This window comes from Trypanosoma theileri (assembly GCF_002087225.1).
Source record: "Trypanosoma theileri isolate Edinburgh chromosome Unknown TM35_Tth_13_V1, whole genome shotgun sequence".
NCBI lineage: Eukaryota > Euglenozoa > Kinetoplastea > Trypanosomatida > Trypanosomatidae > Trypanosoma > Trypanosoma theileri.
Window position 1 is genome coordinate 549,646 of NW_021639855.1, and position 14,429 is coordinate 564,074.

Consider the following 14,429-nt stretch of genomic DNA (forward strand, 5'->3'; position numbering starts at 1 on the left):
GTGTAGCAGTAAGTGGGTCTGCTGTGGTTATTGAGGACAACAAGGGAACACTGAGTGATGGAGCACTGTTGACGCTGCAAGGGATGATGTCATTTGTGTCCGGCTCGTGGCTGTCGCTACAGGGTAACAAATTCCCAGTCAAACTTCTGTCACTGCCATCATACCCATCCAGTGCGGACTTCGTGAAGAGCACGCTCACACTGTACGGGAACAGAGGCAGCGGGGCCGAGGTAATGAACGGAGCTGTCGCGCTGGGAGCAAGTTTTTGGTGGGGTGCCTGACGCATAACGGTGAACCATTGTTGCCGAGTGACTATGAGTCTGTTGGTATCACAGGTTTGACGCGCACCCTGGAGTGTGGGGCGTGTGGTATTGAAGTGAATTGCTTTGCCGTCATGACAAGGGAGGTGTTGGAGACATGCGAGTGTATCTGTGTAAGAGGGGTGTATGAGCGTGGCTGTCTGCCAGTGTTCATGCCACACCCGGATGGCTGTAATAAACTGCAGCCGAAGCCGACATTCACCAACACAGCGACGCTGACGCCCACGCTAACGCTGACCATACCGACACCAACTGTTACCCTCACCTTAGATGAGCCTTTTGTTGCGGAACAGTCTGAGGTGAATAGTGAATTCCGCTGCCTTTTCTGGCATTGCCGGTGCTCTGTTTACCGTTGGACTCTTTGTTGCTGGTGGACTCGGCTCGATTCTGGAGATACAGACACTCGGTGCGTTTGCGAAGATGTCCTGTGCGTCGGAGCACGAGCGTGAAAGTTCCGTGGCGNCACGGGTGTAGCAGTAAGTGGGTCTGCTGTGGTTATTGAGGACAACACGGGAACACTGAGTGATGGAGCACTGTTGACGCTGCAAGGGATGATGTCATTTGTGTCCGGCTCGTGGCTGTCGCTACAGGGTAACAAATTCCCAGTCAAACTTCTGTCGCTGCCATCAAGCCCATCCAGTGCGGAATTCGTAAAGAGCACGCTTACACTATACAATAACAGCGGTGGTGGTTCCGCCGTGATGGACGGAGCTGTCACGCTGGGGAGCGCTGGGAGCAAGTTTGTGGTTGGGTGCCTGAGTCTCAACGGGGAACCATTGTTCCCGAGTGACTATGAGTCTGTTGGTATCACGGGTGTGACGCGTACCCTGGAGTGTGGGGCGTGTGGTATTGATGTGAATTGCTTTTCCATCATGACAAGGGAGGTGTTGGAGACATGCGAGTGTATCTGTGTGAGAGGAGTGTATGAGCGTGGCTGTCTTCCAGTGTTCATGCCACACCCGGATGGCTGTAATAAACTGCAGCCGAAGCCGACATTCACCAACACAGCGACGCTGACGCAGTCACACAGCCTGACGCTGACGCCCACACTGACCTTGACGTCCACGAGGACACTGACGCAGACGTCCACGGAGACGCTGACGCCCACAATGACCCTGACGTCCACGAGGACGCTGACGCAGACGTCTACGGAGACGCTGACCTCCACGCTAACGCTGACCATACCGACACCAACTGTTACCCTCACCTTAGAGGTGCCTTTTGTTGCGGAACAGTCTGAGGTGAATAGTGAATTCGCTGTCTTTGCTGGCATTGCCGCTGCTCTGTTGACCGTTGGACTCTTTGTTGCTGGTGGCCTTGGATCGATCCTTGATATACAGACACTCGGTGCGTTTGCACTTATGTCATGTGCACCGGATTATGTGCGTGACAGTTCCGTGGCGCTACCATACTTTTTATCTGTGTTTGCCAGTCTTGGTCCACTGTGGATGGTGGTGGGTAACGCGTTGATTGCCCTGGTGTTTGGATGCGTGCATTACGGACTGACGGTGGTATTTGAGCGGTGGCGAGGTGTGGATACGATAAGCGCATGGGCGGCGATGCGTTTCCCAAGCTTGACGTACCTCGTGGCGTACCTAATGCACCTTGGTATCTTTGTGGGCTCTATCTCCATGCTGGCAATGCCTGATGCGCATCCACAGCACTACGTTATCGGGGTGATTGGCGCGCTATACGGTGTGGCCTTTCCTGTTGCCACCTACTACTTCATTGCACACTACACCGATGCGAGTTTCACAAAGTACTGGAAGTTCTCAAAGAAACCGGTGTATGTGCGATGGCTGTATCCCGTTGGGTACTGGTGTCCGCCGGCGCAGGTGCAGATGTTTGGGAGCATGTTTACAAATATGAAGGGCAGTTATGCGTACTGGTGTGTGTTCCGATTGGTGGTGCTCTGCGTTGTGGGATTGATTACTGCTGTGCAGCCGCCGGTAGACAAATGTCACATTCCGTACTTCTGCATGGCGGCGGTGCTGTTTGCAGGTGCGGCGGTGTTGGGTTTCATGAACATGATGCGTTCTGCGTTCCTGACGGTGATGTACACGGTGAGTTTCGTGCTTCTGGCGGTGCTGTGCTTAATCAATGGTGCAAATGCTATATCACCAAGTAATCGTTCCTTGTGGGCTTTTGTAGCCTTTTTTATACTTCTGATCATCGTACTTCTTGTAATCGGGGTTTGGTGTATCGTAGTATGGATTTACGAGCGTCACCAATGGCGCGACACGGACGTCGATGTGGACAGTGATCGCGGTCTAGAGACTGAAAACGAAGAAGGGAAGATGGATAAAGAGAACCCATTAATGAGCAGTAGTAACAATACAACAAGTCCACAGTATACGGCGCTAAACAAAGATGACAAGCCAACGGTTGATGCCACCGATCTTGATATAAAAGATTTTGAAGAGAAACCTCTTGATGCCGGGACTACATCAGCGAACTCTGACGTTCCAGGTGAAATCGTCGTGGAAAGGCCCAGATCCCGTATGCGCCGACGTGTACCAAATCGAATACGGCGCAGCAGCAATATGTTTGTTACATGTCCTGAGGCTGAAGGAGAAGAGTTGGCTGATGATGATATGTAGTATTTCCCTACCTTCTCTTAAATATAACCACACTGACTATATGAGTGAAAGATATTCTTTCTCCAAATGTGGAACTGCAACTTCCACATGCAACCTTTTAACTTGAAACAATAATATATTTTACATACACATCCTTGGACATTTTTGCAAATTAAATGCTCTAAGCTTTCGTGTTGTCTTGTAACCAACAACAACAATGAGAAGGAGAATATCATAGTTTTCAATTTCTCCTAGTGGAGTTTGTTGGAGGGGGGGTAATCTTTTTGAGACTTCTCCCCCGAATCATCTCTTACTACTCTACGCACAAAGCGGGTTAGAAGCGATTTGAACATCTTCTTTTCGCTATTATGTACTGAATAATAGACAATGAAGAGTCATTTTGGACTCACAGCAATATTTGATTTTAATAACATATGCAAATAGAGACAATAATGAATATAACGAAAATAAAAAATGCTCTACGTTTTTTTTTTCTTTTTTTCGCCTTTCAATAATGTGAAAATAAGGTGGAAGATATCTTAGTTAAGCCGTTTCTTTTTTTATTTTTATGGATACTGTTTTCTTTTTCTTTTTAAAGCTATTTCTTATCTGATGGAACACTCTGGGTGCCAAAAAAGTACATGGCACATGTTTGAATAAAAGTACTCTAATAAATTCTCTCACCCACATTGGTTGTTGTGACTCTGGCAATTAAAAGATTTGTTTCTGTCAAGATTACTGTACCTATATTAAGATTTATCAATTTTTTCTATGATATATTGCAAATGTAAAAGCTATTATGGCACACAATAATTGAGTCTCCTTTTTGGTTTTAAAACCATTTATGGTAGACAATCATTTCTGTGTCTTATTTTCTTTTCTTTTTTAAAAAAAAGGAATATTTACTGTGGAAATCAATGTTTTCTTTTTCTGTTTTTTCTTGTATTTTTTTTTTGTGTGTTTGTTGAGCTTTCTAGAGGAGTTTGGCAGGGATGGTAAACGAAAATGATCAATGCCTATTTTTTCTTTTTGATTCTTGGAGTTTATGCTTGACATGTATGTGTGGCATCAGGTTTCTCATGGGATCATGTATTTGTGTTTCCGTTTGTTTTTCTTTTTTTAAAAAACTGGGTATGCATTCTTGCTCTGTACGTGTAGCTTAATGCAAGACTGTTGCACATTAACTCTCATCCCCTTCTCCTTTGTTTTATAGTGTAGAGCTTTGAATCTAGCACCCACACAGAAGAGCCAAATCCAAAGCTATGATCTCCGGAGAGTTGTTATATTTTCTGTAGGTTCTTCTATCCTATTTCGTTAGGTCAAAAGTCTAAAAGAAAGCCGAAGCAGATGGATTGAATAGAATCAATGGACGTTTTCTCTTTAGCTGTATTGTGGTCTTATACCAGTGCATAACTGGAGGGAGGTGGTTTACAAAAAAAAAAAATAAAAATAACTGGGTAGATGCATGCAAAACTGCGGTTCAGGTATTTTCACTCCTTCAAAGCTGAACCTTTTTACGAAGCTCATAGAGGGTGGGGTAAGTAAGAATATGCCCCAGGATTTCCTTGCATATACTGTGGTTGAACCATGGAGATGAAGCTGCCATTTTTTGTACTCTTATCGTGGAATTTCCCAATGTGAGTATTTTGGGATTGCTTTCGAAATAAAAGGAGGGCGATAGTGAGGATATTGAACCTCTTTCCGTTGTTTTTTTTTTTTTGGGAATTTCGAGATAACTCTGCTGAACTGGAATGTTTTCTATGTTTGCCTGTGTTGTGTTTGTGTTGGACATTATTGGAACAATCCTACTTGGGATTTGTACCTCATGTCGTATTCTTCACATTTGAAATTATAAATGGTCTCATTCCGAGCAGCTGGTGGTGTTTTTGCAGCCATCATGCTTATAATGTATATCTGCTCGAAGCACGTCGGTCCCGGCGTAAGTGTTGGGCGCACTGTAGTCATTGAATGCCTTCTTTACGGTTTTCTACTCTTAAGCGTTTATTCTTCTTGTATGAGGGAGCGGGCGACTGTGCTGCTCATGGATAGCATTTGCGCAGCTGTTGTTGTAGCTACGATGCCGCAGGGGATTTCCACACAAACGGAGCAGCCCACTCTTCCTTTCCTGATGTTGTGTTATTGGAACTGTTTGTTGCTGGGTACATGATAGAAGGAGCAGCGGGATAGGTTTATCTGGGTCTAGTGCCTTTGTGTGTGTGTGTGTGTGTGTGTGATGGTTGGAAAGAGAATCTTTTTGTGTGTGTGTGTTCTTTTGAACCTCTCAGTGCAGAGCAGCCAAACTCAATCCTCACGGGGTCTTTTCGTTTTGGAAGCTCTAAAACTTTTTCTTCTTTTGTGGTTCTGTTTTCAACCTGTTTCTCAGATGGATGCCGGGTTTTTACTACTATTATTTTACTATGTGTACAAGTTAAAAGTGACTGCTTTTATTTTCTTCTATGTGCTTTAGTCTCTCTAGCGTTGTGGTTTTCTTGTTGGATTTTTTTTTTTCAAATTGCTTCTCTCACATACGATACTTGAGTTGTGTGAACTTCGGCTTTTATACGGCTCAGAGAAAGCAAGCGGAGAGAAACTTGTATGAACCATGTACGATGTGTAAGTGTACAGAAGCCCATAAAAGTACTAAAAACATGTTTGCAAATCTTTGTTGTGGATAATATACTATTTTTTGGTGGATTTGTGTTAAGTTAATTGGTTACAAAGATACTTAAAAACAGTTTTTTTTATATTTTTATTTTGTGTTTTACCTCTTTTTAGTGAGATTTACTGTATTTGAGCATTGTGTTTACGTTGTTTCTTCAGTGTCATGTTTAGACTTGATCACGGTGAATGTATTTCTATTTCTCTTCTTTGATTACACAATTCCTTTGGGTTTCTTTTTTTCCTTAACCATTTTCACATATTCTGATTAACTAAAATAAGCTACAATCACTTCTTCGTATTTGAAAGCTTTGAAAGTAGTTACCAACCGCAACACATCCAGACACAAGTGCTTCTTGGCATTCACTACAAGTAATCAGTAACCTCTTTTTTTTCTGACGAGAAGACAGTAAGGAAGGAAGGAAAGAAGGACTGAGGAACAGAGAGAGGAAAGAATACCAACTATGAAGTACAACATGACCCGCCCTCTGTTTGTTTTATTGTTCCTTTTTTTGCTGGGCTGCATCAGTGGATATGCACAAGGGAGTCGTTTTAAAGAAAGGACAACCAGGACAATTGGAAATGACAAGGAACTGTTTCAAGTAAAGAACTCCGCTCAGGAAGTGAAAGTAGATGTGGGACATGAAAAACTATCACCACTATCATCTTTTACTGGCTCTGAAGTAACCTCACCCCGCAATTTTCAAGGTTCTTATCTTTGGTTGGGGAATGGGAAACTGGTGGCAATTGACACTGCTGCTACTGCCATGTACCAGAAATCTACAAACAAGAGTGAATTCATCGATTTTTTGACACAAGAGAGCAGTGACAATGGAAAAAATTGGGGGGAAACCCAGGAAAAGAGGTTCGGTATTTATTCATTCCCATACGCGCAAGAGCTAGAGAAACATAAAATGTATGATAACCATCGGAGTGTGTTTGTTCTTGTGGAAAGCAACAACCTTCAAAGCCAATATCGTTCCCAATCACAGGGTACGGAAATCAATACTAAAAATTCTACTCTTCGCACTGTGCGCATGTATACTGGTAATGATGAAAACGGAAAGTATTCATTGAGTTACTTTGCTTCCAATATTGCATTTCCTTTTACGAAAGGAAACGAAATGGTTGTGCGATTCCTTGTTGACGAGATTACACCAATTTTGAGAATGACAAATTATGGTTTTGTGTTTCCTGTCCAATTTGTTACGACTGATAAGAAAATCATTTCAACAGTTATGGTTGACAAGTTCGAAGATGATAATTGGAACGTTAGTAGTTTGACTGAAGAAGGTACTTATAATCCTGCTGTTCTCGAGTGGAAAAATGGTAATTTGATGATGATTGCTCATCATACCAGCGGCCATTACAGAGTGTACGAGTCCACTGATTTGGGAAAGACATGGACAGAGTCTACCAGTACACTCTCCCGTGTGTGGTCCACCTCCACTGTAGCTACTGAGCGTGGAAGTCAAAACAATTTTATTACTGCAACTATTGATGGGAAGCGTGTCATTCTTTTTCTGCAGTCCGTGGGATCTGAATATAGGAAGAAACTCTATCTGTGGGTGACTGATAACACACGTATTTATCACGTTGGCATGATAGTTGAGAATAAAAAAGTGAAGAGAAGCACTTTATTGTTCAAGGATAACAAACTCTACTCTCTGTATGAGACTGTTGAAGGAGGTGATCAACATAAAGTTATTTTTGTGGATCTTACGACTTCAATGGAGGAGATTAAGAGGGTGTTAAACAAGTGGACTGAACTAGACCAGACTCTCTCTGAGAGTCGTTGCTGCGCTGATAACAGTGGTATTTCATCTCGTCAGTGTAAGTATCCTGTTCCCACTATTGGGTTGGTGGGCTATCTGTCTGGAAATATCGATGAAGGGAAATGGAATGATGAATACCTCGGCGTGAGTGCTTCTGTAAGTGGCGTCCCAGAGAAGAATCCCAACGGACTAACGTTAAAGGGAATTGGTGCAGGGGCAAAGTGGCCTGTGAACACAGATGGACTGGCGAAGCAGTATTACTTTACAAACTACGCCTTTACTCTTGCGGCGACTGTGACTATCCATGAGGTACCAAAGAAGGAAAACAGTCCTTTGTTGGGTGTAAAAATGAATAAATCCAAAAAAAGAATTCTTTTTGGTTTGTCGTTCAATAAAGACAATACGTGGAGCACAATAAACAGGGACGAATCAAGTGGTCCAACAGGCAAATGGGAAGTGAACAAGGCGTATTCAGTGATATTGACATTAAAAGACGGTAAGGCTATTGTGTATATCAACGGTATTCGTTTAAGTGCACCATATTACGCCGAAATGGAAGGGGAAGAAGAGGTATCACACTTCTACTTTGGTTCAGAGAATTGGGGTGGAGACAATATTCACGTAACAATAAAAAATGTTATGCTGTACAACCGCGTACTACTTCGCAGGGAAATTAATGCACTGGTCGAGAACAATATGAGTATTGTTGTTGCAGATGCCAAAAAGGAAATTTCAGAGCAGGCAAGTATGACAGATTCTTCCCAGAGCCCTGTTATCCACAGTCCTTCAAGACCTCAGTCAACCAGTTCCAGAGAGTATAGGTTCAATGAAAGACAAGCGAATTCGCAGACGGCTGATCCACTTCGGAGACAGGGAGGCCGAAGAAGAAGATCTGCTGAGACACCGAAAACTGAAGATGCATCTGAAAATAATATGCAGAAACACTCTTCGTCGAAGACAACTCTGCCCAACATCCATGATAATAATACCCATCCCCAAAACACTATTGATGGCACTGCTCGTGTATATGGATATGGATTGCCAATGCTTGTGGTGGGGTTGTGGGCTCTTGCAACAATTCTCCTATAAATGTATGTGCAACGACGTGAATATGATTTCCGATTGGGCTTGGTTGCATCAGTAAATAAAAATTGCTGTCCATAGTGTGGTCCCTTTTCTTTTTAATTGTTTTTTTTCTTGCGGCTGTTCCTTGGGTTCAGCACCATGGAATTCCTTTTTTTCTCTTTTTTTGGGGAAAATTAACTGTTTGCTACAATCTCTGAAGTCCAGGAATTAACTCCCAACGTCCCTTTGTTTGCCCTCACACGATGCTTGATTTCTCGACCTCACCTTTTGCAGAGTGTGAATGTAACAGAGGAATAATCGAGCACATTGAGGACCGCACTGGGTGAAAATGATGTAAGCACAGGAATTAATGGGATGATATTAAATATACATTTTTTTTTTCCTTGTGTGGTGGAAAAAGTTTTTTTTTTTTTTGTTTGCAATCAATCTGTGTGTATATGCTTCTTTCACTTCTGTTTTACTGTGTGTGTGGGGTTTTTTTACTGTAGGGATTGTTCTAATAATTTCTTTATTGGGGTAATATCATGAGTATGGATGTTTTTTTCTTTTCATCAGGGAGAATGGTGCCCATGGATGTATCGTTGTTATGATGTCCTAATAATATACTTTCATTACTTGGTGTGTTTGTTGGCATGTGCTTTTTTTTTCTTCCTTTTTTTTATTCTTTCCTCCATTATGTACACTGATTCAAAATAGTTGAATAGACACTGTACATGAACATTTATATGGATTAGGGGGTTTATTTTGATTGCTGTTTTCTCCGCAGGAGCTGGCTCATTATGGAGAGGTCCACAGAGTGTTGTGTGTACCACGGTATACATTTGGTGAACACTGATGACTGGTTGGGGAATGGGAGAGTGGAGTACAGAGTCCCATATGCTTCTCTACTTGAACTGCCCCGATTGTACCCTATCATGGTGTGCCATCATTCCCTGTATTTACTCTTGACGGTGTTGTTTGACTGTATATACTGCTTCGTTTGTGTGTGTTGTTTCCTTTCCATTGGGAATGGAATAAGTAATGGAGAGTGAGAGCCAATGGTGTTGGTTAGGGATACATCTCTGCTGTTGTAATATTCCTCTTCTTCACATGGGTATTCTCCTAACGGCTGCCTGCCGTATTCTGATTGTACTTGCATGTGCGTACTTGTGTGTGTGTGCATGGACGCAATCTATGGATGGGCTGATGTGTGCATTGCCTCATTGTTTTGCTGCATTACCTAAGCGACGCCAGAGCTTTTATTATTTCTTTGCAAATTAATAGTTTTCGGAACAAATTGTGGTAGTGAAAATTAATTGGATAACCGTTAACTGTACCTGTAGAGAATAAATGACAATGCTCTGAAAAAAAAAATTTGGACACGTTGTTGGTGTCTTGTTGAGCAGATGGATGATGGGTTTTTACTACTAATATTACTTTATTATGTGTACTTATTCCAGTTAAAGATGATGATTGCTTTTGTTTTCTTCTATGCGCTTTCGTCTCTCTAGCGTTGTGGTTTTCTTGTTGGTTTTTAAAAAACAAATTGCTTCTCACACATACGATACTTGAGTTGTGGGAACTTCAGCTTTTATGCGGCTCAGAGAAAATGGGTGGAGAGAAACTTGTATGAACCGTATACGATGTGTAAATGTACAGAAGCCAATATAAAAAAATTAAAGGCATGATTGCATATCCTTTTTCTGAATAATATACTATTTTTTTTAGTGAGATTTACTGTATTTAAGCATTGTGTTTACGTTGTTTCTTCAGTAACGTGTTTAGACTTGATCACGGTGAATGTATTTCTCCTTCTCTTCTTTTTCATTACACAATTCTTTTTGGTTTCTTTTTTTTTTTCCTTAACCATTTCCATATATTCTGATGGACTAGATTAAGCGACAAACGCTACTTTGTAGTTGAAGTCTTTGAAAGTAATCACCAGCCGCAACACATACAAACACAGTCACTTCTTGGCATTCACTACAAGTATTCAGTAACCTCTTTAACCTGAGGAAAAGACAGGAAGTAAGGAAAGAAAGGCTGAGGAACAGAGAGAGAGGAAAGAAATAAGACCAACCATGAAATACAACATGACCCACTCTCTGTTTGTTGTATTGTTCCTCTTGATGCTGGGCTGCATCAGTGGATATGCACAAGGAGAGGAACCGCAAGAAAAGACAACCTTACTCCGTACATTTAATGGTTCTCATATTTTGGAGTTAGAGAATGGGCAGCTGGTGGCAATTAACGGTGCTAATTTGTATCCGCGGAATGGATCCCAACCTGACTCCATCGAATTATTAACACCAGCGAACGGGGTGGGTGAAAATGCGTGGTGGAACACCAATAGAGATTTGTTCCGCTTTCACTCCTATGAATACAATCCTTTTGTCAGGCACTATGGATTTGGTAGATGGTTTCGTGCTATGTATGCTCTTGTGGAAAGCAACAACCCTCCAAGTCAAGAAAATTCTGTTCTTCACATCGTGTGGATGAACACTCTTAATGGTGTAATTGAAAAGAATTCGTTCACTTACACTACTTTCAATATTGCATATCCTTTTATGGAGGGAACAGCATCGGTTGTGCGATTTCCTGCTGACACTATCTCAAAAATTTTAACAACAAAAAACAATACACTTCTGTTTCCTGTGCAATTTGTTACGGAGGATAACAAAGTCTTTTCGACAGTTTTGTATTACAGGCCCCATGATAAACAGTGGAACGTTGGTGGTTTGACTGACGAAGGTACTTATAATCCTACTGTTATGGAGTGGGAAAATGATAAGTTAATGATGATTACGCAGCATACCAGTGGCTATTACAGAGTGTACGAGTCCACCGATTTGGGAAAGAATTGGAAAGAGTCTATCAGTACACTCTCTCGTGTGTGGGCCACCTCCACTGTAACTACTAACAAACCAACTACTGAGCGTGGAAGTCAAAACAATTTTATTACGGCAACGATTGATAATAAGAGTGTCATTCTTTTTACACAGTCTGTGGTGTCTGGAGAAAAGAAGCAACTCCATCTGTGGCTTACTGATAACACACACATTTATTATGTTGGCTTCATAGCTACAGATCCGAATGCGGCAACAAGCACCCTATTGTTCAAGAATGGCGAACTGTACTTTCGGTATTTGATTCTTGAAAGGGAAGGTAACCCCCAGGTTCTTTTCGTGGATCTTTCGACAGCTATGGAGAGGATCAAAAGTGTGGTGAAAAAGTGGACTGAACAAGACCAGACTCTCACTGAGAGTCGTTGCTGCACTGATGAAAATTGTGCTTCTTCTGAGTGTCGTATTCCCACTACTGGACTGGTGGGCTATTTGTCTGGAAACATTGATGGTGATAAATGGAGGGATGAATACCTCGGCGTGAATGCCGTTTTAATTGGTACAGTAATGAAGGTTACTAATGGCTTGAAGTTCATGGGTCCTGGTTCAGGAGCAATATGGCCTGTGAGTATAAATGTACTGGCGAGGCAGTATCACTTTACAAACTATGCTTTTACTCTTGTGGCGACGGTGACTATCCACAAGGTACCAAAGAATGACAGCAGTCCTTTGTTGGGTGTAAGAATGTGGGACAACAACAAGCACAGTATTCTTCTGGGAGTGTCGTACAACAACGATAAAACGTGGAGCGCCACAAACAGGGGAACCAAAAGTAAGTCAACAGGTACATGGGAAGTGGATAATGAATCTTCTCTGGTATTGACATTCAAGAACGGTACGGGCTCTGTGTATATCAACAGTACTCGGCTACATGTGGGAACCAACTTAAACATCGAGGAAGTTGTGAAAATTTCTCACTTTTACTTTGGTTGGGACGGTGAGTCTGTCGAAGGCTCTCATATATCAGTGAAAGACGTTATGCTGTACAACCGCGTGCTGAGTAAAGAAGAGATTGCTGCGCTGCTCAGGAGCAGGATGAATATTTCGTTTTCACCTAGTGATGCAGAAGAGATACAGGAAGGAACAAACGATAAATCCTCGCAAGTGCAAAACACAGAAACACCACAAGACATTGACACTCCGACACAAATGGAAACAACTAATGCTTCTGCTACCGTTCAACCTGAGTCTCAACCAGAAAGTCAAGAGAATCAACAGCCTGCTCCGGTAGTGGAAATACCACCAGAAAAAACACAGCAAGAAGTAAATACTACCGAAAATAAAACGTCCACAGAAACCACCGTGCCGGATTCCAGTACGAACACGATGCAGCAAGACCTTTTGCAGAATACAACTCAATCAATGATCAACAATAATGTTAATGCCCACAAAAATAAAAGTATTGATGGCACTGTTCGTATCTATGAATCTGTGTTACCAATGCTTCTGCTGGTATTGTGGGCTCTTGCAACAGTTTTCCCATAAATGTGTGTGCAATCACGTGAATATAATTTCTAATTGGGCTTCTCTTCATCAATAAAATAATAATTGCTGTCCATAGTGTGGACTCTTTTCTTTTTAATTGTTTTTTTTTTCTTGCTGTTTTTCCTAGTGCTCTGCACCATGGAATTCTTTTTTTTTCTTTCTTTTTTGGAAAATTAACTGTTTGCTACAATCTCTGGAGTCCAGGAATTAACTCCTAACGCTACTTTGTTTGCCCACACACGATGCTTGATTTCTCGACCTCACTTTTTGCAGAGTGTGAATGTAACAAAGGAGTAAGCAAGCACATTGAGGGTCACACTGGGTGAGAATGATGTATGCACAGGAGTTAATGGTATGATATTAAAAATACATTTTTTTCTTGTGTGGTGAAAAAAGATTTTTTTTTTTTTTGCAAGCAATCTATAGTGTGTGTTTTTTTTTTTTTAATTGTGTTCCTTTTTTGTGTGTGTGGGGTTTTCACTGTGGGATTGTTTTTTTTTTTAATTACTATTCAGTTTCTATGTATCTGTGTGTGTGTGTGTGTGTTTTTGTGGGGGTTCACTATGGGATTTGGTCTAATCGTTTCTTTATTGGGGTAATATCATCAGTTTGGATGTTTTTTCTTTTCCCCAGGGAGAATGTGGTCCATGGATGTATCGTTGTTATGATGTCCTAATAATCTGTTTTCGTTACTTGGTGCCTTTGTTGGCATGTGCTTTTTTTTTCTTCCTTTTTTTTATTCTTTCCTCCATTATGTACACTGATTCAAAATAGTTGAATAGACACTGTACATGAACATTTATATGGATTAGGGGGGTTTATTTTGATTGCTGTTTTCTCCGCAGGAGCTGGCTCATTATGGAGAGGTCCACAGAGTGTTGTGTGTACCACGGTATACATTTGGTGAACACTGAGGACTGGTTGGGGAATGGGAGAGTGGAGTACAGAGTCCCATATGCTTCTCTACTTGAACTGCCCCGATTATACCCTATCATGGTGTGCCATCATTCCCTGTATTTACTCTTGACGGTGTTGTTTGACTGGTTTTGTAATTATTTTCTTGCGGCTGATTTGGAATACTGTGTATGGCAGATTCTTTCTCTGGCTCTCATTGCCACTTTGAGGAGAAGACTGTTTTGTGCAGTGGGTATTCTGCCGTTTGTGAGTGTGTGGGTATGGTGTGGGGGTGTGTTTGCATGGGGAATGAGATAAGTAATAGGGAGTGATGCGCAGTGGTGCTGCATTCTTCTGGTGGGCATGAGAAGGTCCAATAGGGTTTTTTTTTTTGTTATGGCTACTGCTGCCCATACTAAACGTATTTCTCTGCTATGCTGCAGCTGCTGGCACAAATGGTATTTTGACAACCATTACCGGTTGCTTTCCTAATATGGTAGTCTCCCCCAGTCAAACAACACAACACTGCGAGGTGGAGAATGCCAATGTTCTGAGTACCTTGACTCTTAAGGTTGGGTATTACTCTCCTGAAGGAAGACTCACTCCTGGATGGCCAGCTTCTCTTGTGGAGGGAACAAATCTCATTTCATTTGTGCCTGATCGTGGAGCTTTTTCAGTGGATATGAGTCTTGTCATTGTGAACACTCCTCAAGTGGGAAGGTTCTATTCCAGTGACGAACAACTTCACCA

At 42.0% G+C, this 14,429-nt stretch overlaps 6 protein-coding genes across 6 annotated transcripts; all 6 read left to right on the plus strand.

Annotated features, from left to right (window-relative positions):
- Nucleotides 1-394: 394 nt before the first annotated feature.
- Nucleotides 395-769, plus strand: TM35_000133190 (uncharacterized protein; the record flags this gene model as incomplete). Its single annotated transcript, XM_029025535.1, has 1 exon — nt 395-769. One exon carries the CDS (start codon nt 395-397, stop codon nt 767-769), a length of 375 nt encoding a protein of 124 aa, XP_028883381.1.
- Nucleotides 770-874: 105 nt separating this feature from the next.
- Nucleotides 875-2,920, plus strand: TM35_000133200 (dispersed gene family protein 1 (DGF-1); the record flags this gene model as incomplete). Its single annotated transcript, XM_029025536.1, has 1 exon — nt 875-2,920. One exon carries the CDS (start codon nt 875-877, stop codon nt 2,918-2,920), a length of 2,046 nt encoding a protein of 681 aa, XP_028883382.1.
- Nucleotides 2,921-4,754: 1,834 nt separating this feature from the next.
- Nucleotides 4,755-5,066, plus strand: TM35_000133210 (uncharacterized protein; the record flags this gene model as incomplete). Its single annotated transcript, XM_029025537.1, has 1 exon — nt 4,755-5,066. The coding sequence occupies one exon, from the start codon at nt 4,755-4,757 to the stop codon at nt 5,064-5,066; it is 312 nt and encodes a 103-aa protein (XP_028883383.1).
- Nucleotides 5,067-6,033: 967 nt separating this feature from the next.
- On the plus strand, nt 6,034-8,421 carry TM35_000133220 (trans-sialidase; the record flags this gene model as incomplete). The annotated part of the gene is made up of 1 exon (XM_029025538.1): nt 6,034-8,421. One exon carries the CDS (start codon nt 6,034-6,036, stop codon nt 8,419-8,421), a length of 2,388 nt encoding a protein of 795 aa, XP_028883384.1.
- A 2,105-nt stretch (nt 8,422-10,526) lies between these two features.
- On the plus strand, nt 10,527-12,785 carry TM35_000133230 (trans-sialidase; the record flags this gene model as incomplete). The annotated part of the gene is made up of 1 exon (XM_029025539.1): nt 10,527-12,785. The coding sequence occupies one exon, from the start codon at nt 10,527-10,529 to the stop codon at nt 12,783-12,785; it is 2,259 nt and encodes a 752-aa protein (XP_028883385.1).
- An 858-nt stretch (nt 12,786-13,643) lies between these two features.
- TM35_000133240 (uncharacterized protein) lies at nt 13,644-13,997 on the plus strand (the record flags this gene model as incomplete). Its single annotated transcript, XM_029025540.1, has 1 exon — nt 13,644-13,997. The coding sequence occupies one exon, from the start codon at nt 13,644-13,646 to the stop codon at nt 13,995-13,997; it is 354 nt and encodes a 117-aa protein (XP_028883386.1).
- Between the last annotated feature and the right edge of the window lie 432 nt (nt 13,998-14,429).